This window comes from Nothobranchius furzeri, chromosome 15, assembly GCF_043380555.1.
Source record: "Nothobranchius furzeri strain GRZ-AD chromosome 15, NfurGRZ-RIMD1, whole genome shotgun sequence".
NCBI classification, from domain to species: Eukaryota; Metazoa; Chordata; class Actinopteri; order Cyprinodontiformes; family Nothobranchiidae; genus Nothobranchius; species Nothobranchius furzeri.
Window position 1 is genome coordinate 33298224 of NC_091755.1, and position 25763 is coordinate 33323986.

Here is a 25763-nt window from a genome sequence, read left to right on the forward strand (position 1 = left end):
GCATGATGGAGAGCAGAGAAAGGTTAAAAAGATAGATGGATGTGAGGTGCAGATGAATAGTCAGCAGGAGACGGAGTGAGGTGAAGTTTCCACAGCGAAGTGATGAGCTGCTAGAGTGATAACAAGCTGCAGATGGAAGCTGTTGGCTCACCTCTGTGTTTGGCTGTTTTTAGTGTCTGTGTGTAACGTCAGTTTATGTGCTTGCATTTTTGTTTTGGTCTGAGGGAAATATGTGTATATAAGTGAGTGATTTAAAGGCAGAGGGGAGGAGACGAAGGCATCACACGGGGATCTGTTTATGGGTCTGAATTCTGTTTGTGAATGAGTAAACTCCGTAAACCCGATTAGACTAGTTCAAAATCCTGATCTTGGTGTTGCCGATCAGACGGTAAAATCTCCTTTACTGAGGTATTATTCATTAACATAAACGTAAAAAAAAATCACTCCAAATGTGTTAAGCATCTGATTTGCATTCCTCTGATGTAACACAGGAGAGAATGAATTGATCAAACAGTTGATGTGGAAAAGAAAATCTCCAGGTTTCAGAAGTTAATGTTGAAGCATCAAAGGCTTCTGCTGTCTGAAGCAATTCTGACTGTGGTCCTTCCAGAGGAACGTGCGTTCGCCTATAAAAACTCATCTGAATTGAACATTTTGAGTCTGAATTCAATGTTCTCTGTGCCTTTTTATACTTTCAGGTTCTTTTTGTAGAAACAAAAATGTTCATTATGGTATATGAGATTTAACATCCAGCTATAGGACATCTTTCTCAGGTCGTCGAAACCAAGATGCTTCAATGTAAATATGCATTTACTGTCAACATAACACTGTTTGTTAACAACGCTACTCTTTACATTCAAGCAGCAAGGTTTAGTGGAACCAGTTGACATAACTTGGTTAAATAAAATCAACATTTCATGTCTTACAGTGTAGATAAATTGTCACATGGTCATATAAGATCTTGTGAATTTTCTTTTTGACTATATAATCGTTTGACAATGATTATTGCATTAAACAGACCTGGTGTACAGATTTCTACCAAAGGGATGGATGGAATAATCACTCTGGTGCCTTTGCCAAGAACAGAAGATGGTTGTATTCTCATGTCATTAAAATTCCAAAGGAAGTTCAGGATTTTTGTCCCAAATGCAAAGTTCTGATCTCGAGTCATAAACTCTCACTTCAACGTGACCACAAAGAACAGAATTATACGATTCTGAGGATACGGATGCACTTTTTTGTCTTTCTGGGATCAGAAAGCTCCTTATTGAGATGCGTGTATGGAGTCATGCTAATGCCAACCTTCTGGACGGATGTGAGATCCGTATGGACTAAAACAGTGAATGGTACTAGTCATTATCCACCATAGGAACAAACTGAACGAAGTGACACACACAGTTTGAGCTAGCAGGAAGAATCGGACTCAGAGTGGGGTGACATGCGGGTCAGTTTAGCAACTGCAGCGGATTCTACAGGAATCTGGTTTGGAATGCTCCTATACGTGTCACAGTACTGCTATGATGATGATGATGATGATGATGATGATAAGGCAGTAGCTCATGGCTGAAGTGGGTTGTCCAGTAATCGGAGGGTTGAGGATTGATCCCAGCTCCTGCTACACATTGCTGCTGCTGTGTCCTTGGGAAAGACACTCAACTTACATTGCCTGGTCAGAGGGACCGGTGGCACATGGGCAGCTGTGGCTACATAGCAGCTTATCACCACCAGTGTGTGAATGGAAGTGGATAAATGATGGATTGTGTAAAGCACATTAGTCATTAGTCAGGCCTGGGGTTGGGGCCCGTGAGCGAGCGCCTGGTGGCCGGGCTTTCGCCCATGGGGCCCGGCCGGGCCCAGCCCGAACCGGATACATGGGCTCGTCCAACTGTGGACCCACCACCCGCAGGAGGAACATGAAGGGTCCGGTGCAATGCGAATCGGGTGGCAGACCAAGGCGGGAGCCTTGGCGGTCCAATCCCCGGACAAGAAAACTAGTTTTTGGGACATGGAACGTCACCTCGCTGGCGGGGAAGGAGCCGGAGCTTGTGGCAGAGGTTGAGCGGTACCGGCTAGATATAGTCGGACTCACCTCGACACATTGCATTGGCTCTGGAACCCGAGACCTGGAGAGGGGTTGGACACTCTACTTTGCTGGAGTTGCTCCGGGTGAGAGGCGGAGGGCTGGGGTTGGCTTTTTGTTAGCCCCGAGACTCTCTGCCTGTGTGTTGGGGTTTACCCCGGGGGACAAGAGGGTAGCTTCCTTGCGCCTTCGGGTCGGGGAACGGGTCCTGACTGTTGTTTGTGCTTATGGGCCAAATATCAGTTCAGAGTACCCACCCTTTTTGGAGTCCCTGGGACGAGTGCTAGATAGTGCTCCATCAGGGGACTCCATTGTCCTGCTGGGGGACTTCAATGCTCACGTGGGCAATGACAGCTTGACCTGGAGGGGTGTGATTGGGAGGAACGGCCCACCTAATCAGAACTCGAGCGGTGTTTTGTTATTGGACTTCTGTGCAAGCCGCAGTTTGGCCATAACGAACACCATGTTCGAACATAAGGATGCCCACCGGTACACTTGGTACCAGGGCAGCCTAGGTCACAGGTCGATGATAGATTTTGTAGTCGTATCATCTGACCTGCGGCCGTATGTTTTGGACACCCGAGTGAAGAGAGGGGCAGAGCTGTCAACTGATCACCACCTGGTGGTGAGTTGGATCAGATGGCAAGGGAACATGCCGCGTAGACCTGGCAGACCCAAACGCATAGTGAGGGTCTGCTGGGAACGCCTGGCAGAAGAACCTGTCAAGACGGTCTTCAACTCCCACCTCCGGCAGAGCTTTGACCACGTCCCGAGAGCAGTGGGGGACATTGAGTCCGAGTGGGCCTTGTTCCACTCTGCGATTGTCGAGGCGGCTGTTGCTAGCTGTGGTCTTAAGGTGGCCGGTGCCAGTCGTGGTGGCAACCCCCGTACCCGCTGGTGGACACCAGAGGTTCGGGGAGCCGTCAGGCTGAAGAAGGAGGCCTACAGGGCGTGGCTGGTCTGTGGGTCTCCGGAGGCAGCAGACAGGTACCGGATAGCCAAGCGGGGTGCAGCAGTGGCAGTTGCCGAGGCAAAATCTCGGGCGTGGGAGGAGTTTGGTGAGGCCATGGAGAAAGACTATCGATCGGCTCCAAAGAGGTTCTGGCAAACTGTCCGGCGCCTCAGGAGAGGAAGGCAGCAACTCGCTCACACTGTTTACAGTGGGGATGGGGAGCTGCTGACGTCAACTGAGGCTATAGTCGGACGGTGGAAGGAATACTTTGAGGAGCTCCTCAATCCCACCAATGCGCATTCCGAGGAGGAACCAGAGCTGGGAGGCCTGGGGATGGACTGTCCGATCTCGGGGGCAGAAGTTGCTGAGGTAGTCAAACAACTACACAGCGGCGGAGCCCCGGGGGCGGATGAGGTTCGTCCTGGGTATCTCAAGGCTATGGATGTTGTAGGGCTGTCATGGTTGACACGTCTCTACAACATTGCGTGGTCATCGGGGGCAGTTACTAGGGAGTGGCAGACCGGGGTGGTGGTCCCCATCTTTAAGAAGGGTGACCTGAGGGTGTGTTCCAACTATAGGGGGATCACACTCGTCAGCCTCCCTGGAAAGGTCTACTCCAAGGTACTGGAGAGGAGGGTCCGATCGATAGTTGAATCTCAGATAGAGGAGGAGCAATGTGGTTTTCGTCCTGGCCGTGGAACTGTGGACCAGCTCTGTACCCTTGCAAGGGTGATGGAGGGGGCATGGGAGTTTGCCCAACCAATCCACATGTGCTTTGTGGATTTGGAGAAGGCTTATGACCGTGTCCCCAGGGGCACCCTGTGGGGGACGCTCCAGGAGTATGGGGTGGGTGGCTTTCTGTTAAGGGCCATTCAGTCCCTTTACCAGAGGAGCGTGAGTTTGGTCCGCATAGCCGGTAGTAAGTCGGACCTGTTCCCAGTGAGGGTTGGACTCCGCCAGGGCTGCCCTTTGTCACCGGTTCTGTTCATCACTTTTATGGACAGAATTTCTAGACGCAGCCGTGGTGTGGAGTGTGTCGAGTTTGGTGGCAGGAGAATCTCGTCTCTGCTTTTTGCGGATGATGTGGTCCTCCTAGCTTCATCCAGCTCTGACCTTCAGCTCTTGCTGGGTAGGTTCGCGGCCGAATGTGAAGCGGCTGGGATGAGGATCAGCACCTCCAAATCTGAGACCATGGTTCTCGACCGGAAAAGGGTGACTTGCCACCTCCGGGTCAGGGGAGAGGTCCTACCTCAAGTGGAGGAGTTTAAGTATCTCGGGGTCTTGTTCACGAGTGAGGGTAGGAGGGATCGGGAGATCGACAGGCGGATTGGTTCGGCGTCTGCAGTGATGCGGACGCTGAGCCGATCTGTCGTGGGGAAGAGGGAGCTGAGCCAGAAAGCCAGGCTCTCGATTTACCGGTCGATCTACGTCCCAATCCTCACCTATGGTCATGAGCTTTGGGTAATGACCGAAAGAACGAGATCGCGGATACAAGCGGCCGAAATGAGTTTCCTCCGTAGGGTGGCCGGGCTCAGCCTTAGAGATAGGGTGAGGAGCTCGGACATTCGGGAGGGACTCGGAGTAGAACCGCTGCTCCTCCGGATCGAAAGGAGCCAGTTGAGGTGGTTTGGGCATCTGGTCAGGATGCCTCCTGGACACCTCCCCGGGGAGGTGTTTCGGGCATGTCCTGCCGGCAGAAGGCCCCCGGGTCGACCCAGGACACGTTGGAGAGGTTACATCTCCAATCTGGTCCGGGAACGCCTTGGGGTCCTGCCGGAGGAGCTGGTGGACAAGGCCGGGGAGAGGACGGCCTGGAGCTCCCTGGTTGGGATGCTGCCCCCGCGACCCGGACCCGGAAAAGCGGAGGAAGACGAAGACGAAGACATTAGTCATCTGGCTCTGAAAGGAGCTAGACAAGAGCAGGTCAGTTTTCATTTAATGACAAATAAAAACCAAAGTAAAACAAGAAAGAAGCTAAAAGCTGCTAATATTTAAAGTTAGTTTATTTTAAGTAATTTGGGATTAACCCTAAATTCATCAGAATATTCTGAACAACAGCTGGGATTTAGTCTTGCGATCGTCTGCACATTTTTCAGTATTTGTGAGATATTTTCTGGATGATCGTCATGGATATTTTCTGGATCATTTCTGGTTCTTCATTTGTTCAGAAAATGTTTTACATTCATAAAAAGTGCAAATCTGCTAAGTGTTGATTTTCAAAGTTGCTAATGCAAATGGATTCATGAATGAATGAATGAATTACTGTTACTTGATTTAGAGGGACAGTGTGCATTAATACACATTTTACTATGCAAATGTTTCCAGTTATAGCCAAGAGGCTAATTTCCATTGGTAGTCCCCCGCATGAAGGTGGAAAGTTTTTCACACACTATTTTTGGGCATGCAGAAATGTGACGGATCAGCGACTCTACTCTGATGCAAAGTAGATGGAGTGTCTCTCCTTTGTCTTTTACATCATTTCTGATTTGCCCTCCATCCATAAAACCATCAGCCATCATTTTGTGTCCGCCTTTCTGTTCATTCCTGCTCATTATTTTCTGACTTGTAACAACGTTACCACTCTCCAGCTTTAATGTTGTATGAGTTGGACAAACTCTTTCTCCTCTCTGGAAACTCCAGATGCTGTCCTGCTTCCTCATTATTGCCTTGCCACCAGCGACACCGTTTTCTGTCTCACTTACTGAACTCCTTCTCCTAATGCTGTCTATTTAGGATTTTTCTTACAAACACTAGATGAACTCGAATGCAGGTCTCGGTGGAATCTCGTGTTTCTTGAAGGTTTTTGTTTAATTCTGGTTTTGATTCAGCTGCTGGAAAGAAAATCTTAAAGATAAGCTTTTGAAGGTTTTTTTTAACATTCTTCTAATGAGGATAATTTAGAGGAAGTTGTGTTTGAAGAACAAACATGTTTTGGATGAATCAGAAGTTCATTTATAGTCGTATTTTATTTAGTGAGAACTGGTCATTTTTTTCTTAAAATCCAGAATTTGGATTTTGTTTAACAAAATAAAAGCTGGTAAAAATAAGTGAATTAGTTTCTTCAGTAACATAATTTATTAAGTGATCTAAAAGAAGCAGAAGTTATTGACAGATAAAATCAGTTTTAACAAATCATCTAAATCTAGAGTTTATGTGAGATATGTATGGTGATGTCTTCTAAAAACAGATCAGATGTTTGTGATCCTGCCAGTGATGGACAAGGTTTCAGGAGCTTCCTCTGTCGCTACTCTCCCCGAGTGGTGAGTGACTCGAGCCCGTTTCTCACCATCTTCGTGTTTCCACGCTTGTCTGTGAGTCAACCGAGATGTGTGACAGATGAGTGTTGAGAGACAGGCGGGAAGCCGATTCAGCCCAGCGACTCCTTCCAGATTTTGGCATGCCGACGACGTCTTCTCTCACACGTTATTTCTCTCCTCATCTCATCACTTTGACAGAAAGAACGAAACTATGTGCTAGAGGAGAAGAAACAGGACAAAAAGGGGAACGCAGATTTAAGAGATGTTTGTGTTAGAGAACATTCTGGGAGTCTGAGAGCCTGAGAGGGAATGTGTGTGTGTGTGTGTGTGTGTGTGTGTGTGTGTGTGTGTGTGTGTGTGTGTGTGTGTGTGTGTGTGTGTGTGTGTGTGTAGGATTTAGAGTAGAAACCCTGTGTCTTTATGAACTTAAAGTCAACCTGGTCTCCTGCAGAGCTGCTGCCTGATCACCGTGGAAACGGTACCTAATGACTTTGGGTAGATTATTAACCATTTTCTGTATATTTTGGTTTTATTTTCTTGAAGCCAATGCTGAACATTTTCTCTTTCTGCTGCTTTTTTGGGTAAAACAGGAAAATAGTGGAAGAAAAGTAAATGTGTGGAACACTGAAAAATGTTTTTTAAGTCTTATTCCTGATTATAATCGGTCATCCTGAGTTTTTCATGCAGGCTGAATATGAAAATGGTATCGTACACCTATCATCTGCAGGAGCTTCTGATAGAAAATAGACTGCGAAACTCTAACGTCTTAGCTGGTAGAAGCTAACCATTAGCATTAGCAACTCCACAACATGGCAGAACTCCTTTAGTCTTGAGTTATTTATGGAGATAAAACATCAACGTTGCAGAACAAACAGTCAGTGGTAGAGTTGTTTTGCTGTTAGCCAATCAGAGGCGAGATGTCCAAATATCAGGAAATTAGACTCATAAACCTGTTGTCTGATGTTACCACTCCTCTGTCTGATTTCTCTGTGCTGAAACAGGAGCATCTGAGCTTTTCTTCCTGCTACAAGCTGAGAAGCTCCATTTGTGATGTCACAAATGGGTACTTCCTGAAACAGCATGTTTTAGGCGCATAATGGCTCAAATCAAACACTGAGACAATAGATGGACTTTTTTTTGTACATTTGAAGTGTTTTTAGAGACTGTAGAGACCCACATAGCAGCACAGAAGGATCCAAAAGGTGAGTCTGCATAATATGTCCCCTCTAAATTCAGTCTGCTTAGGGAATCCAGGAAGCAGCTGAAATCTTTTTAGATTCACAAGAGAAAATAAATAACAATAAAGGAATCCATCTAGCTTGCTTCAAGCTATGTTGATAGGAGCAATACGCTCAGCTCCATCCGATTAACTGTGTGCAAAGATGATTTATTTCCAGGGGGACTTTGGATAAGATTTAATACCAGGAAGGGTTCATAATTCTTGTATTAAGCATTACGGAGGCAGCATTCTTCTACATGAAGCTTTGAATTAGCTTGGCTAGTGCAGAATGTCACACATTGCCTGACATAATTTTATTACGGAGGTCATTAATTGTAGGTTTTAAAGCAACAACCTCAGCAACACCAATATGACATTTAATTACAGGTCCCTAAAAGGTTGCCATAGAGCAAAAGTAAAAAAAAAAAAAATTTAAACAACATATTTTTTCTCTGTTTAGTAAGTATTCAGACCTTTCTTATCAATCCTTTTCAAGAAAGTTGGAAAGTTTTTCTAGTGACATTGTGTTTGTGCAGGAGTCCTCTGCCCAGCTGAAGCTACAGTGGGAACATTTAACCTCTCTTTATCCTCACTGCAAATTCATAAATCCACCACCGGTGAATGTTTAGTTTTGAAACGCATTAAAATGTTATTTTTCTCTACATTTGGTCTTTCCAGTGATGAGTCTTCTACACTGTCCATTACAATTAGACATGCGTGGTCTATCTCTGAACTATGTCTATGCTCTCAGGACATTGTTAATCTTATCTCAATACTTTTAGTAGGTTTCTATTTTAAGTCTGTTATTTTTCTCCCTCTTGCTGCAGATCTGGTGTCTACAAACAGATCATCCATCTTCAACGGTCATGATGGCCAGCTCTCTCTTAGCGCCATCTTTCTTGATGAGTACCGTGATCGGCTTTTCCTGGGAGGGAAAGATGTCCTCTACTCTCTCATGCTGGGTCCTGTCAGCAGTGAGTCCAAAGAGGTGAGATTTTAGTGGATACTAAAACTATTCATGTAAAACTATAAACATACTTTGTACTTTTGCAAAGGTTAATAGTTGATGGTCAAAAATTGGGCATTGCATTGCATATTTTCTTACACACTGCATGCATTTTTATGCAAGTGACTGATATTGTGCAAGTGGTGATGACATATATGACATGCTACACATTTACTTTTTTTCCTCCAAAATTTTCCTTCAGCCAAACATCTGTTTAAGTCTAGTCTGCCATAAACCATGCACAGATGGGGGGTGCAGTCATGAAACTTGAATTGACACTTTATTATAACAACTGTTGCATCATTGGTTAAATGTGGAAAAGATTAAATGCAGTTCAATAAAACAAATCAATTTCCAGAAAAAGAACAATGAATGTTCATCCCTTTTTAAAAGTAAATGTATGACTGTTAGCCAATGGTTACCTACTCAGTTGGCCTGAATACATACAGTAAACTAGATCCTTTCCCTTTGCATCTCTTCGCCTACCGTGCATGAAAGACAAAAACAAATCCGACTCCACGTTGAGTTTTAGACCAGATCTTTGCCTCTGTCAGTTCGCCCCAGGGCAGCTGCGGCTACATCGTAGCTCATCACCATCAGTGTGTGAATGTGTGATTGATACACTGTAGTATAAAGCGCTTTGGAGTCCTTACTCGGAGAGACGCTATACAAGAGCGGGTCATTTAACATTTCATCTTTTTGTTGTGAGGAGTAATTGAAAACCACAAAACTGCCCTTCAAACTAAATGTAGATAAAACTGATGAGTCATAAGTTTAAACATGCAAATTGCTACTGAAGTGGAAAGTTTTGGCTCAGAGTAAAAAACTTTTTATAAATATCATTATAAAACTTTAAAAGTATTCAAGTTATTGTACGAAGCATTCTAATGCACTGTTTAGCAAAAATCAATAACGGTCAACATTTGCACGTAAATGTAGTTGTTTTATCTCCACCACTCTGAGAGAAAAAAAAAAACAGTGTTATAGCAGCAGAGTGAATCTTGGTGTTAAAATACCTTTTTCCACAGTGCATTAATTCAGCCAGCCCACACTCAGCTTGGGCGGTAACAACAAGGGAACAATTTATACTTCACATTAGATTTTAATCCATATTTAATGTAATTTATTACAGGGAGTAGTGGCAGGGTTTTAGTCTGATTAATGCTTTTAGTGAGCTATTATACCTCCTATCATTGCATGTTTATTCAAAGATTTGTCGGGAGGGAAATAAGTGAGCTTAAATTCAATTTGTATTTTATTTCACCAACGTGCAATTTCAGAATGCTTCAGGAAAGAAAGACATATCCTTCCTGAACATTACTCTAACATATAAAGGCACTCTGTGTTCCAAAAACGTGGTTTGTACCCAACAAAAATAATGTTTCAGAGCTTATATCCCCAGTGCAGTCCAGCTAGGTGCATAAAGAACAGAATAAGTGTGTGTGTGTGTGTGTGTGTGTGTGTGTGTGTGTGCTTCCTTCCTTCCTTTCATATTGATGTGTATTGTCTCACCTAATCCTCTATCCCTCAGATTTAGTGGATTTTGAGGCAGATTATCCATGTTTCAGTTGAATTCTGTTAGTTTTTCTCTGTTAAATCATTGTTAGTTGAAGCACGTATAGCTTTTGTAGTACAACGCATCATTAAAATCAAATGGTTTGAGTGCCGATGGTGTATTATTTAAAATAACATGCTGACGTCATTGAGATGTTTATTAACTAGCCAAAGGGATAAAACATAGAAGTTGAAGCCAAAAAGAACAAAAATGCCATCTGATGGCATGGCTGCTGTATACATTTTAAGTCCAGCTCCCTGTCCAAATGTTTCCCTACTTGCTTGTATAAATCTGTGATATTCCATTACTTACAGTTAACCCACAAAACTAATAAAACACAAAATTAGCTCACTATAACTATTCTATATAATAAGGATTTCTCCATGCCAGAAGACAAACAAATTTAAATGGTCTTTAAAACTCCATCTTCGATTACTAAATGCATTTCCTTACGTTTGTTTTTCAGCCTGAAAGTAGGATTAGATGTTGCAGAGGTTTCATGTATTTCTTCATATTCAAACTCGTTTGTTTGGGTTTGGTTACCCTCTGAATGGTTCGAGCAGCGTTGTCTTAGTGATGGTGGAGATGGCATCCAGGCCAGCTTGTTTAGTGTTTCCTAACACCAGAAAGAGTGATCCCTTTTGGCCTGTAAAGAAGAAGTTGTTGATAAGTGGAGAGCATGTGTTGAAATGTAATGTTTCTCTTTGGTAGACTCTTTTTGTTCAATCGTCTTAGTGTTCCACTTCAGTCGTACAAATTTGTACAATCTTCGTGTGAGGACCAAAACTAGGAGGTAAAATTTGTACAATGAATTTATCATTTGCACTGAAGTAAACGTTAGGATTCAGTCTTCATTAAACGTTTGATTAGAAGTGTATTTAGTGATGTGTGAGGATAGTTGTAAAGTCCCTGACACCAGTCAGTCAGTGACTTGATGCAATTTGCTGGGTTCCTTATATAGGAAACTTTTTTCTGATTGGCTTAACAAACTGACCTGTATTGGAATGTTAAATGTGTGAAGTGCCTTGAGACGACTCTTGTTGTGATTTTTATGCTATAGAAATAAACTTGAATTGAACTGAAGTGAATTGAATGCTCTCTGAGAAAATAGATGGCAAAAAATTCAGATATACCTTTCTAAACAAGCTTTTAGTTTAAATGTTCAAAGTGCTGTGTTGGATTAGATCTCTTTCAGACTTCATGTGATGAATTCCAGATCTTCTGTTCCTTCCCAAGCTGTCATTTGTTTACATGTACAGATTAAAATCAAAAGACAACATGTGTTGGCGAGTGCTGTTTACTTCTCTTCTTAGAAAGGCATCTTTGCAGTGTAAATAGATGCTTAAATATCAAAGAAAACCTTGACGCAAGATGACACATTTGTGACGTCAGTTTCCTGTGACAGAATAAAACAGTTTACCTAAATCGTAATCAAAAGCAGCAGGTGGACAACACGTTCATGCTGATGTTTGGACAATAGGAAACATTTAGTAAAAACAAAACTATTTTGAGACAGTTTTGGGTTAGAGCTGGGTTTATTAGTATTTTGGTAAAGCATGTAAGGTCAGGGCTGCCATGTATAGGGGGTCCATATGGAATATATATGGGCAATCAGTATGGGTTCCAAAATGTTTTTGGTGGCTCCACAGGGGGGTGCCCTCATAGATATTGATGGGCCCTGCGTGGGTTTTCAGAGGGACCCAGGTGGGTTGACTTATACATGGGCCCATTAAATTCTTTCTGGGCAACCCCCTATGGGGCCACCATGAAACATTGTGGAACCCATACTGATTGTCCATGTATATTCCATATGGGGCCCACCTATGTATGCTGGCTGATGAAGGAGAAATATTTTCTCTCTTCTTGGCTGGGCTGATGGTGACTAGCAGCGCTGTAAAGGTGGCGCGCCTCACGACAGTGATGCACATCCTTTGCACATTTAGAGAGAATGCATCCTTTTGTGCTAAACAGGCTCCTCGTGGGGCGCATGTTACACGTCTCGAAGGGCGGCGCTAGGAGGAAAAGAGGATGGCTGGTGTTTACTTGGACACAGGGAGAGGTTCTTTTTCAGAAATCTGAGTTTTCGACAAGTAAATGACAGGAAAATCTAGTGGTATGCACCATGCTCTAGAAAAAAGTCCAGATATGCTGAGAGGTCCAAATAAGAAGTGGCGGTACTGCGCACCGCTGCGTGCCAGCCCATAAAGCACCAATCAAACGGCTTCCTGTCTGTTGTGGATCTTTTATAAGGGTTATGGTCTGGTTATCCAGACAAAGCTAGACTTGTTAACAGTTCAACTGAAGACTAAGAATACAATGTTGGCTACTAAATATCAAAGATCTTTGTGGCTCCTCATGTAAAAAATCTGAAGCTGGTGGTGGATTTGGGCAGACACAGGCTCTCTGCATCGGTACTGGTAAAAATCCATGGAACAGATTTTGGAGCTAGACTGGAGCCACAACACCGATGCTCTTTTCAAGCTCAGTGCAGACTCTACCTGCTGAGTAGGCTGAGGTCCTTTGGAGGGCAGGGGCACCTTTAAAGACCTTCTTTCTCTCTGTTTGTTGAGGATGTGGCTTATCTAAACCTACATACATGGGTTTATAATTTGACTTCTTACAAACTGTAGTAGTTGGCGTTTAGAAATGTGTGAAGGAAATGGTTTCTATCATTTTCATGGCTACATGATAAATTTAATCTTCCCCAGTCTCAATAAAACAATGTTTAAGTTCAGTAAAATTCATAATTGTTGCCGTGTGGATTACATAGCTGGACTACAGCAGGAATACAACACCACATGAACTCCAGTGGACTCACCAGGTGGTTTCTGCATTGGTTAGACACAGTTTAGTGTCGTCTGTCAATCAGATGGTCGGCAATTTGCTCCCAGCTTTCCCCACCCTCAGGGAAGCTGAGCTCCATGTGAGTGTGTGTGCTGATGAGTGAATGTGAACTGTGGTGTATCTTTTTACTAAATGTAATTATATGTATTTACAGTGAGTGTGGTACTTCTCGGGTAACCCAAAGACGTGAGGCACAGCAGCAAAATGTCTCCCACAGGACCCCCCACCCCCTCCAGATTAAAGTTTCAGGGTTTTCTGTGTTTAAACTCTTGTGAATTGTGATGCAGCTTTTCTTTCAACAAGCTAGAATTTATTTCCATTGACAGAAAACCTATTAGTAGACATTTTTACACTCAACTCTTAACAATTTTTAATTTTATTATCATCTATGGCTCAAACTAAAACTTGCTCTAATTTTCAGTCGGGTAATTTTTGGTGCCAAGTTTCAGTCAGACTGATTTACTCTGAGTCCAGCAGGTGGACTGTTATGATCTGGATTTATCGCAGAGGAGAAATAATCTGTCTTAGTTTTACTGCTGACATGAAACCTGAAGAAGTACAAGACAAGTTTTGATCCAGCAATTCATCTTTTTTACAGCTTCTAGTTCAGACTCGATGTATTTCTGTGGCTAACACGGGTTCTACACACGTACATGCGGTTTAGAGCACAATCGGCCAAAATTATGCAAGTCCAAACAATTGGCTTTCTCCTGCTGGCTGCTTTTATCTCCGTTAACCAAAACAAAGACCGTTTCCGCCTCGACCAGACTGAGACTTGCTGTTTTTATTATTCCTGTACAAACCAAGTTCTACTCGGAACATTAAAGCTCAGCAAACTTGGACTGGGACTGTCCTCTTCAGGGACAGTTTTTTCATTTTACATTCACAGACATCAGTGTGGGACCAGCCATGATCAAATCAAACATCTAACAGGGTTAGTTGTGTAGTTGGCACAATGAGAGGAAGTCTTTCCTGATAAGACTATTCTGGAACCTCTACTGTGAGAATTTCATTAGAACACTGAAAAATGTTTGACAGAAAAATAATAAACATTTTCTTTTTTTTAAGCCCATATGGTCTTAAATCAATATCCTGAAGGCATTTTCCGTTTCAGCACATTTCCTTTGCTTATCAGCGACCAAAGGTCTAGTTTCAATTCTTGGCACAAGTAATTGTAGATCTTAAAAGTTTGCATTGACCAAGGGACAATAATACGTCTCATGAATGTTGACTGAAGATCCTGATGGTGCTTTAACACTGAAAAAACTGTTTGCTTCACACTGACCCCAAAATACACATGATTAATTTAAACAACAGAAAGTAATGATGGTTGAGGGGATTAGATCTCCAGATATTGGACTTTTTTCCCGGATCTTTTTTCTCTTAACTCTGAAGCAGCATTTTGTTTAAAAACAACTTTTAAGAACTTATTTAAATTATCTTTAAAACTTTAATGTTCTGAAACTTAAAAACCAGGAAAATCATGTCTCCTGTTTTAAAACAGCAAAACCATCATGTTTTACAGTCTTATGCTGCTTTTTGCAAAACAATAGTTTCATAATGACTAAATGTAGTGGTTTGGTAAATTAGCTTCCATTTTCTGCCAAGTCTAACTTTTCTAGAGAATAATTCATATTTTATTACACAGAGGCAGATTTTAATGTGTTTGTTGTTTTAAACAAAACATTGTGGTCCCATTGAAACAACTGCATTTGCTAACATGGCTGAATATAATGGCTGTTTGCATAAATTCAAAGTTATGAAAGAAACTTTTTTTGTGTTATTTAATTTTCTATAGATCTATTGGCCACCGTTGCCTGGCAACAGAGAAGACTGCATCCAGACAGGAAAAGAACAGGTAAGCATCCAGCAGAGAACTCTCGACACCTTGTTGAAATGATCAATATCTGTTTTATTTATAACTTGGCTAAATGAAGCAATGATTTACACTTCATGTCACAGACCTGTCATGGTAGCAAAAGAATATGTTTTACTTTGATAAAATGTGTTTACTTGAATTTGACATGGAGGATCTTACCTCTAGTTACAGTTTGGTGTCTTTTCTCATCTCTTTCGACCTTCTACAGGGACCTACCGTCGTTTCCTACCTGTGCTCTATAACTAGCGCTGTTGGTCATTTCCTGCCTGCCTGCTGAGTTTTTTTATTTACTTTCCCACTTGTCCTTCCTCTGTAACAGTTGATCCTCACGTCTGTCATCAGAATCCCATTCTTTCTTTTAGAAACTTGGACTATGACATTTGAATGCTGCCAAAAACAATACAACCAAACCTTCAAATTTCTGCTTAAATTGCAAATGAATTTTGTGCAAAATGTATCCACCTAGTCAGAGCTTTGTGTGACACGAGACTGTGACGTTAGTGACAAAAATGTTGCTAACCCACTTACTTTATTTAGGTCTAAATAGTGTTAATATAACAATTTGGGCCGATATCAATATCCAATATTAATACTGCCATTATGGCCGATAACCAATATTTATCAATACTGAATATTTTATATACAACCGTATCATCCGCATCGTTCTCTGGTTCAGTTAAAGACCCCCACACTTCTGCATCACTATCACTGTCTCTCTCTCTCTCTCTCTCTTTCTCTCTCTCTCTCTCTCTCTCTCTCTCTCTCTCTCTCTCTCTCTTTCTCTCTCTCTCTCTCTCTCTCTCTCTCACTCACTCACTCACTCACTCACTCACTCACTCACTCACTCACTCACTCACTCACTCACACACACACACACACACACACACACACACACACACACACCTCCCTGAAACACTTACATGAACTACAACAGGATGGAATGTAATATTTATTGTCAATATCAGCCCAGTTTTACTTATTGGATGGTTGCCGATTTGTTAAAGGTCTACATCACTGAAAACACATTTTTTAATTATTATTTTTAATTATTATTTCTGATTGTAATCGGTCACTGAGTTTTTCATGCAGGCTGAACACCTATCTCCTGCGTTAGCTTCTGATAGAAAATAGGTGGTGAAACTCTAGGATGTGAGAAGCCTGACAGATCTACATCACACTGTCACTTAACATTCATGGACACACCCATCTTGGCTCCTAAGGAAGGCTGTTTTTCTTTTAGCTTCCAGGAAACGGAATGTCTTGGCTAGTATAAGCTCATTGTTAGCATCAGCAACTCCACCACATGGTAGAACTTCTCCAGGCTTGTGTTACTATTTGTGGAAATAAAACATCAACATTGCAGAGCAAACAAAGCCAGTGGTAGAGTCGCATTGCTGTTATCCAATCAGAGGCAAGGTGTCCAACTATCAGGAAGACTCCAAATCCTGCCGTCTGAAGCTCAACTCTGGTCTGGCTCAGCTCTAGTTCCTGGTACAGGCTCACCAGAGCTTTTTCCCCCAAAGTACGACTCACAAAGCATTTAATCCTACTAGAGACCACTGCAAATGTGTTAAAAAATGAGTAAAGCTGATTTTTAACAATTATCAACATCAGCCGATAACAGTGTTGATTCTAATGTTTTGTGCAACCCAAGTGATAAAGGTATAGAATAGCTCTTTTAATATTCTTTTGGGAACTTTTTGCAGAGAAACGGAGTGTAGTGAAGCTGTGATGCTACAGGGATGAAATGCATCATCAGAAAGGTGCTTGGATGTTCCTTGATTGGCCTTGCTTGGTATGGCATAAAAAAATGACTCAGAAAGGAGGCATTTACCTTGATTTTGCCTTCTTACACTTCAAACGTGAAACCGTTTGATATCAGTGACCAAACCTGAGCTGAAAATGGTCACGAAACACAAAACAAAGAACAATTGAGGAAAGTTGCTGCAGTGTTATTTATGTAACATTCCAAAAGGGTAAATTTTCACTTATATATTGATCAACATAATAACTTTTCATCTACAGCATAAATCCACTTTCTATTTGGCCTTCTAAATCCAGAAGGTTCTGCTCACTGCGTGTTGACTTTCCATGAAGACAAAACATTCAAACAAACATTCTTTCCCAAGGTTCCTGCACTCTGTGTGTGAATGCCAAACGTCAACATTCTTCACTCTGAATAAGAGATGACTCCACGATGTTATAGTTATAGTTATGTGATGAATGAGCAACATGTTTAAATGAAATGTTTGAATAATCTGTGCTTAAATCAATGAATTTGAAATGAACATTGTTCTTGCAATGATCCATTTATATCACAAATCAGTGTTTGATTTAACAAGTTAATCATTGTTTACACTCCTACACGTTACAATAAGATACATTTAAGGTTAAGAATTTTGTATCTGAAGGTAGGCGTGGCTTTCTGAGGGATGTTGGTAAAAACTCAGAAACGTGTCAAACTCTGATTGGCCAGACTTGGCCAGAAATCATAACAAAGCAGTTTAATAAAACAAGAATTACTTCCAGAGTAATCTCAGACAGGACGGGTCCTATCGGAACTGTCTACGGTACGGGTTCCTGATATCAAGAGGTTCACTCCACCGGCAGTGACCATCGACCCCCCCTGATCGAACGAGAACCTCCACACCAAGGGTGCGTAGACTTGGCACGACAGACTGTGTCTGATGTTGTTTTTAATAAACAACTCTCTAGTTTAGAACAAACAACAAATTGTTTTACACCCAGATTTCATAACTTCTCTCAGATACAAAGAACGGTTGCTACAACATCTAGCTTCCATCACAACACCTCACATCCACCACATCACATCTCATTATTCATATCTTGTCTTTCATAAATTATTAGTTTAGGGAAAAGAATTTAATTCGTTTTATAAACTGTATACTGACTCTGTCTGAATTAATACGAAGTGTGTTTATGGTCCCTGAATAGGCAAAGAACCCTAGAATCTTCTGATTAAACATTCAAAGATCAATCAGATTGATATTTCATATTTATATGGAATAATCACATCTTATTGGTCATAATTAATATGTATTAATTGCTACATTTATAATGCATACATTCGTCTCATTGATTCATTCACACTGTGAATACACGACACATGAATTACAGAAACATAGTAATATTTGCAGGTTTCTACTCACAGCAAGACATCTGACAGCCACCCCATCTGGAAGAGGTTAGCCATTGTATGTCTGTGTGTGTGTGTGTACATGTATATGTTCTAAGTGTTTGAAGTGGCAGGTGTGTCCAGGGTGTCTTATATCAGTTTTATTAAGTGTTTCCTATGTGCTGCATATAGAGCTTGTGTGTTTGAGTGCACTGTCTGCAGCAGAGCAACGGTACAATGGATTATTCGAAAGCTCATGACTTGTGTGTGACTTTATTGTGCTTGTAAAGGAAAAAGCAGTCGAGGGAACCTGCCTGTTTCTGTATGTGTGAACCAGATCGAGATGTTTGTCGGGTTTTGTGGAATTAAACAGACATTCATTCCTTTGCGGATCTTGTGTTCAGAGTCCTTTGGTGCCAGATTGGGTGAATTATTGTTGTATTGTGAGGCGTTTTAGAAGAGAAAGGACTCGTGAGGATGGGCCACATGTGATAAATCTCACACTTTTGCTGTGCAGGTCTGTTCACCACCGACAAAACGGAGGCATAGGTTAAAAGGTTAAAGGTTGTTGCTTCTTTTTACGCGCGCGCGCGTGTGTGTGTGTGCGTGTGTGTGTGTGTGTGCGCGCGCGCAGGGCATTCACTTATTCCAGCTAAGCGTGCACCGTCTTGCTTTGGCTCTTGCCTTTCTCTGCTTCATCTGTTTGCACGTCTAGCTTAAAACTGGACTCAGATCAGCTAATATTCTTTCTGCCACTGTAAACCTGTAATTACAAAACAATCAGCCAGGGAAGAATTCAGTTGACAAGAAGATAGCAGTAGACTAGCTAGGTTAAATAATTGTCTTTTTAAAGGTTAATTTGCAGATTAGGGAAGTCGAGAAGAACTGATTTGTTCACAGCAGTTCACCTTCACATGCACAGTGCAAAGAATCAACAAGCAGGAGTATAATGGTGCCGTTTTTTGGATTTAATCAGGATGCATCATTTTATTAATATTTTTTACCTTAAAATCTGACCCATTTAGCTGGTAGAAAGTGGGAAAATTTGGTAGAAATAAAGAAAGTTTCTCATCTTCTTTTGTGATGCTGGAAATAAGTGAAGAAAACTGGATGAGTTGAGGATTAACTGCGGCAGAGACCCAAGGCTTGGAAGGACTAGTTTATTCAGCTGTGCAGCTGTCCAGATATTTTACTTACAGATCCTTCTCAAAAAATTAGCATATTGTGATAAAGTTCATTTTCTGTGTAGAACTGGCTGGCTGGTCAAACTGTAGCGTTGTGGTTTATGCTCTTTTATGAAAGAGGAACCATTCTACATTGTAATTTGTGATATTAATTTTATTAAATTAATAACCAAATTGTATAGTTTTAAGAAGACTCAAAGGTTGTTTTCATCGATAAAATGTCGATAATATCCGTGGGTCTGTGCTTCAGTTCAATGAAGAAACAAGTTTGACAATTAAAAGTTTTAATTCTTCAAATTAAACTAATGATTTTGAAATTGACAAACAGGAAATAACAATCAACATTGGCAACTTTGTGGGACAATCTTTAACAGTTGATATGCTGTTCTTGCTCAAATAGACCTTGTGATGAGTGTGTGAAGATTGAATATGAGGTGAGCTGAGTGCGGGTGTGCATCAGATTTTGCTTCAGGAAGAAACAGGTGTCTGAGTGAAAAGTGATGGTTTGAATAAACTTAGGTTTAGTTGGAAAAGATGTATCAAAACGCTATCTGTCGTGTTCTGCCTCACCGAAAATCGGACTCCCTGTTGGACCCGGGACGTCACCTTAGGATGATGTTTCATCCAGGGCACCTTGGCTGGCAAAGAAGACAAAGATGCGCCACGAACCGGTCCAGAGTTGCCCTCGGTACACGTTGATGGTAAAGTGTTTTGTCGGTGCGTTTTGTTAAGTTTAGTCCACTCAGAAATCAAAAGACTCGGTATGAGTCTGTGTTAGATGTTGCGATTCAGCTATTCTGTCTGGCTGACAGGAACAGCAGGAGGGGGGGGGGGGGGGGGGGGGAGAAATGAGCCGATCGGCTCTGTCCCCACTTTAGCACTTATTCAGGTCCTCTCTCTTTCGTTGTCAAGCACGAACTGAATCATAAGCTGAAACTTACCAAAAGCCTTTCTCTTCTCAAAGTAAACGTGTGCGTCAGCAAATGTGTTTTGGAGTTTACTGTGAGAATCTGTGTGTGGGTGTGTTTGAGTGTGTGTGTGCTTGAGTGTGTGTGAAGGTCGGTAACAAACATCCTCAAACATTATATAATTAAGTATGGATTCATTAATCCATTATAATTACCCAAAGCATAAGAATCATTCATTTGATTAAAACACATTTATATTGAGCAAAATGATAATGATTATTCTTTAACATTAAAATCAAGAAAAGAAGTTTAAGACTTGTTATGACTACATTTATGGGAACAACATCTTCTGGTAGACTGCAGGTGTTCAGATGTTATGGTTTCCTCCCAGACTCGCTGGCGTTCAGGTCGTAATCTGTGGGTGAAAGTTCTCAGCGACCCAGCTTTGACCCAGCTGAGTCCAACACCACCTTTGTGACAGAAAACCCATATTTCCTCACGTTACATCTGCAATGTACTGATAAACATTAGACTTTCATATATATTAGATTCATTACACACAACTGAAGTAGTTCAAGCCTTTTATTGTTTCTAATATTGATGATTTTGGCATACAGCTCATGAAAACCCCAAATTCCCATCTCAAAAAATTCAAATATCATGAAAAGGTTCTCTAAACGAGCTATTAACCTAATCATGTGAATCAACTAATTAACTCTAAACACCTGCAAAAGATTCCTGAGGCTTTTAAAAACTCCCAGCTTGGTTCATTACTCAAAACCGCAATCATGGGAAAGACTACCGACCTGACTGCTGTCCAGAAGGCCATCATTGACACCCTCAAGCAAGAGGGTAAGACACAGAAATAAATTTCTGAACGAATAGGCTGTTCCCAGAGTGCTGTATCAAGGCACCTCAGTGGGAAGTCTGTGGGAAGGAAAAAGTGTGGCAGAAAATGCTGCACAATGAGAAGAGGTGACCGGACCCTGAGGAAGATTGTGGAGAAGGACCGATTTCAGACCTTGAGGGACCTGCGCAATCAATGGACTGAGTCTGGAATAGAAACATCCAGAGCCACAGTGTGCAGGAAATGGGCTACAGGTGCAGCATTCCCCAGGTCAAGCCACTTTTGAACCAGAAACAGCGGCAGAAGCACCTGACCTGAGCTATAGAGAAGCAGCACTGGACTGTTGCTCAGTGGTCCAAATGACTTTTCAGATGACAGCAAATTTTGCATGTCATTCGGAAATCAAGGTGCCAGAGTCTGGAGGAAGACTGGGCCGAGGGAAATGCCAAAATGCCTGAAGTCCAGTGTCAAGTACCCACAGTCAGTGATGGTCTGGGGTGCCATGCCAGCTGCTGGTGTTGGTCCACTGTGTTTTATCAAGGGCAGGGTCAATGCAGCTAGCTATCAGGAGATTTTGGAGCACTTCATGCTTCCATCTGCTGACAAGCTTTATGGAAATGAAGATTTAATTTTTCAGCACGACCTGGCACCTGCTCACAGTGCCAAAACCACTGGTAAATGGTTTACTGACCATGGTATTACTGTGCTCAATTGGCCTACCAACTCTCCTGACATGAACCCCATGGAGAATCTGTGGGATATTGTGAAGAGAAAGTTGAGAGATGCAAGACCCAACACTCTGGATGAGCTTAAGGCTGCTATTGAAGCGTCCTGGGCCTCCATAACACCTCAGCAGTGCCACAGGCTGATTGCCTCCATGCCTCGCCGATTCCCGACCAAGTATTGAGTGCATTGTAATGAAGTAGATTACAGTTTTTTAATGAGCCATAAGGCGTGGGATTCCATAGGAAATATGGAATCCACCTTATGGATCGCAGGGTTATAAACCAGAAGATTGGATCTTTTTAATGCAGGGATTAGATAACCGTTACGTATTCACTCAGAGACAACAGAATAGAGAGAGTCAAGTTTAAAAGTTAAGAATTTTATTACTAACAAATTAAACTAGACTGACTTTAAAACTAAATGTGTAGTGTAACTAAAATGGATGAGACGGTGAATGGATGACGTGTGATGTTAAATCAGAACCAACAAATCCGAAGAAGTGATTGTTCTGAAGGGAACTGAAGATGTTGTTTCACATTAAGATTTGGTTAGGAAGTTCAGAAACGCATGAGACACCATCATGCCGGTCCACCTACCCTTTCGGGAAGTCCTCTGTAGATCAGAAATATCTGTCTGGAACCGAGCCGGTAGGAAAAGCCGCGGTTCCGATCAAACCCGCCTTGAGTTACTTCCGGGCACACGACAAGTTATTGGCGTCTGGTGAGACCCAAGCCTGGGTCGGTGGATGGTTGAGCTTTTGTTCTGAAAGGAACTGTTGCCGCTGGTTGGTATAGTGACTGGATATTTCAGCTTGTCGTTATTTCGGTTAAAGAGTTGAGATCAGGATTGGCCACTCCGTCACTTTCTCTGGAACGCTTTGATCCGGCGTTAGAGTTGACGTGGCATAGTTTTATACTTCGGATGTTATGGTTTATTGTCGAATGAAAATTACCAAACACCATCAGAACCACGCCTCCGCCAGATCTGTAAGATTCTGATTGGATCAGTGAAAGTAATGTGTTATATCTTTTTAACACCACGTGAAATGAGTCCTGTTGGAACACTTAAAGTCACATTACTTATTATATTCTATAGCATTGTAATAAAGTAATTAATATTTTGATTTCACAGGTCGGTCACATCTTATTTATTGACTAACACTTTGATGGATTAGCTTTATTAAAATAGAGTTCTTTGATTAATTAAAAACAAAGAGTTCATTCTTCATTCTTCTGTTGAGCTGAAAATTAGCAGGTTAGAAGGAATGCATGAGACCTTGAGTTATCTCTCATGCAGACTAGTCTTGAGCAAAGAAGGGAAAAATAAGAGTCATTCCGTTCCGTTATAGCATAACTGAACATAATTATTTGAAGGTTGACTTTTTTTGTATTAAAAACACTTTTCTGCTAATTTTTTGAGATAGGAATTTTGGGTTTTCATGAGCTGTATGCCATAATCATCAATATTAGAAACAATAAAAGGCTTGAAATACTTCAGTTGTGTGTAATGAATCTAAAATATATGAAAGTGTAATGTTATCAGTACATTACAGACAATAATGAACTTTATCACAATATGCTAATTTTTTTAGAAGGACATGTATGTGTGTTTTATCTGTTTAATCCTGTTAACATTACAGAATCCTATTTTGTTATTCAACATTTGCTGTTTATACTGGAAGATGCTTTGTGCCCAGACCTGCATCTCTCCCAAACATGTTTAGTGTTCATAAAACACGTAAGACTGCCAGAAATGCTCCATGTTTGTCAAACTGTTCCATTGAAACAAAAAAGTCAAAAAATTGTTTAAGCCACAATGACCGGCTGTAGAGGTTTGCAAAGCCTTTCCTTGCAAGGGCCTTTGAATTCCTGAACTATTAATAAAGAAGTGGAGATGATGTAGCTAATACCACAAGACAATATGGCACAACTCAGTTTACTGACTTTTCATGAAGTTCACATGCATACAAGTATTTTGTTCTTCTGTAAGGGACATGCTAAAATTTTTGACATGATTTTATTTGGCTGTGCAAATCTCTGCAGTGTTTGATGGTTTCAGCAATTTTAAAGACATGCCTGAGTATGAGTGATAATCAGCCATGTTCAGACAAGTAAACCACTTGAGTCTCAACAAGACCTTCAACTCAGAGCAGGTCTTTTAGGTATCCTTAGTGTACCTCTGCAACTGGTGCAAATGTGGCAACATAACTAAATCAATTAAAGATCAATTCACCGAAAAAAGCGTTTGTTAATTAGTATTCTGATGTTAATTAGTCAGTCTGAGTTTTTCATGCAGGCTGAACATAAAAATAGTCTCCTAAACGTATCTCCTGCATTAGCTTCTGATAGAAACTAGACAATAAACGCTAGGATTTGAAAATCATGACAGATCTACGTCACACTGTCACTTAACATTCATGGACTCACCCAACTTGACTCATGATGGGAAAGGCTGTTGTTGATTTAACGTCCCAGAAACGGCAGAGAACGTCTCAGCTACTACAAGCTAACTGTTAGCCTTAGCAACACACGGTAGAACTCCTCCAAGCTTGTGTTATTTGTGGAGATAAAGCATCAATGCTGCAAAACAAACAAAGTCAGCAGTAGAGTAGCGTTGCTGCCATCCATTCCAAGGCAAGATGGCAGAATATCAGGAAGTAAGACTCCTGTCATCTGAAGCTACTTTCTCTTCTGGCTGACTTTGCTGTGTGGAAACAGGCCCATCAGAACTTTTTTACCCCAGAGTACAACTTACAAGCCACTCATTCCTACTTACGACCACTGTAAATGTTACTGGGAGGTCCCAGGTAATTCCAGAAGTGCGGTCATTGGTCAGACAACCTAATGGCTCAATCGTTGCTTTTAGACCGATTATGTTATTGGCTGAAGTTATCAAAAGAATGCGAGAGAACCACTTAATTCATTAATTATATATATATATATATATATATATATATATATATATATATATATATATATATATGTGTGTGTGTGTGTGTGTGTGTGTGTGTGTGTGTGTGTGTGTGTGTGTGTACAATGTTGAAAGAGGCATGAAAACATGTTTTCAGCTAGCTTGTCTTGCAGACTTGAAACTGTGTCTATACATTCATAAGACTTTACCTCTGCCGTCAGAGCTATCCAAAACCGATTTGCTTCACCAGTTTGCCCAGTTTAACATCCAGCTGCACACACACCTATCTGAACTCAGTCACACAGTAGGCTTATCAATTTGTTAAGAAGAATGCCCTTGTGTGTTTTTTCAACCACTTGCACTTTTATTTTATTTTTTCTACTGTTTTGGACATGAGGGAAGTTTTCTACTGTTACAGAACTCTTTAGCTACTAGAGGAAACAATGCTTCTTTGTTCGTTGAACAAAATAAACCAGCATATATTCTTGGCACGATGAAACATGAAGGCCTTTTAGGGGTCTTGGTACTGTTTCTGTTTGTTTATGATAATTATTTAAATAGCCACAAAAGACGTTTTACCACAGTGTTTGAAATGCAAAACTGTACAAAACAGAATTCTAAGACACAAATGTGGATTTAGTGTAGAATGTCTGTTATTTACTGTGTGGGTGCATTCTCTAGGACCACACTGCTGTGGTCAACCAAGCTTCACTAATAATAAAAGATTAATAAAAGGAACATTGCAAGCCTTTGTTTCCAGCAGCTTGCCCTGACCCCGGCTATTTATGCTGTAATTTTCAGTCCAAGCTAAGAAAGCTACTCCCTGAGATCCTTGAGCGTTTTAGTAATCAACCCACTTCATTTCTGCTAAACCACCCTCCCTTTGCTGCCACTTAATCTCTCAAAGACCACACAGAATAGCAAAACCCAAAATCCCACACTGGGAGAGCTGAGATATTTTTCATCTTTTCAACATTTCTTTCCTTATTTTGGTTTCCAAGGCTGCACAGATTCCTGATACAGAGGTCTCTGGTTGAATGGAAATACAAAAGGGTATGAATTTTCACATGATCTGGGTCCATTTGTTACTGTTGGATGCTGTGCATCTTCTTTAGTAAGATACAGATCAAAGGAAAATCCTCCCTGCAGGAATCTTGTACAGCTGTTTCAACATTTAATCCCAATTTAGAGCATACACCAAAACTAATAGAAATCACATTTGTTTTCCTCAATAACTACTTAGTTGCTTGGTAAATAATT

At 41.4% G+C, this 25763-nt stretch overlaps 1 protein-coding gene across 1 annotated transcript in view; it reads left to right on the plus strand.

Moving 5' to 3' along the window:
• The window catches only part of sema3bl (sema domain, immunoglobulin domain (Ig), short basic domain, secreted, (semaphorin) 3bl), a 79878-nt gene that overhangs the window by 16880 nt on the left and 37235 nt on the right, over window positions 1-25763 (plus strand). The window contains exons 2-3 of the mRNA XM_015967390.3: window positions 8336-8496; window positions 14712-14771. Coding sequence (XP_015822876.1) covers window positions 8336-8496; window positions 14712-14771 — 221 coding nt within the window. The remainder of the gene's footprint in view (window positions 1-8335; window positions 8497-14711; window positions 14772-25763) is intronic.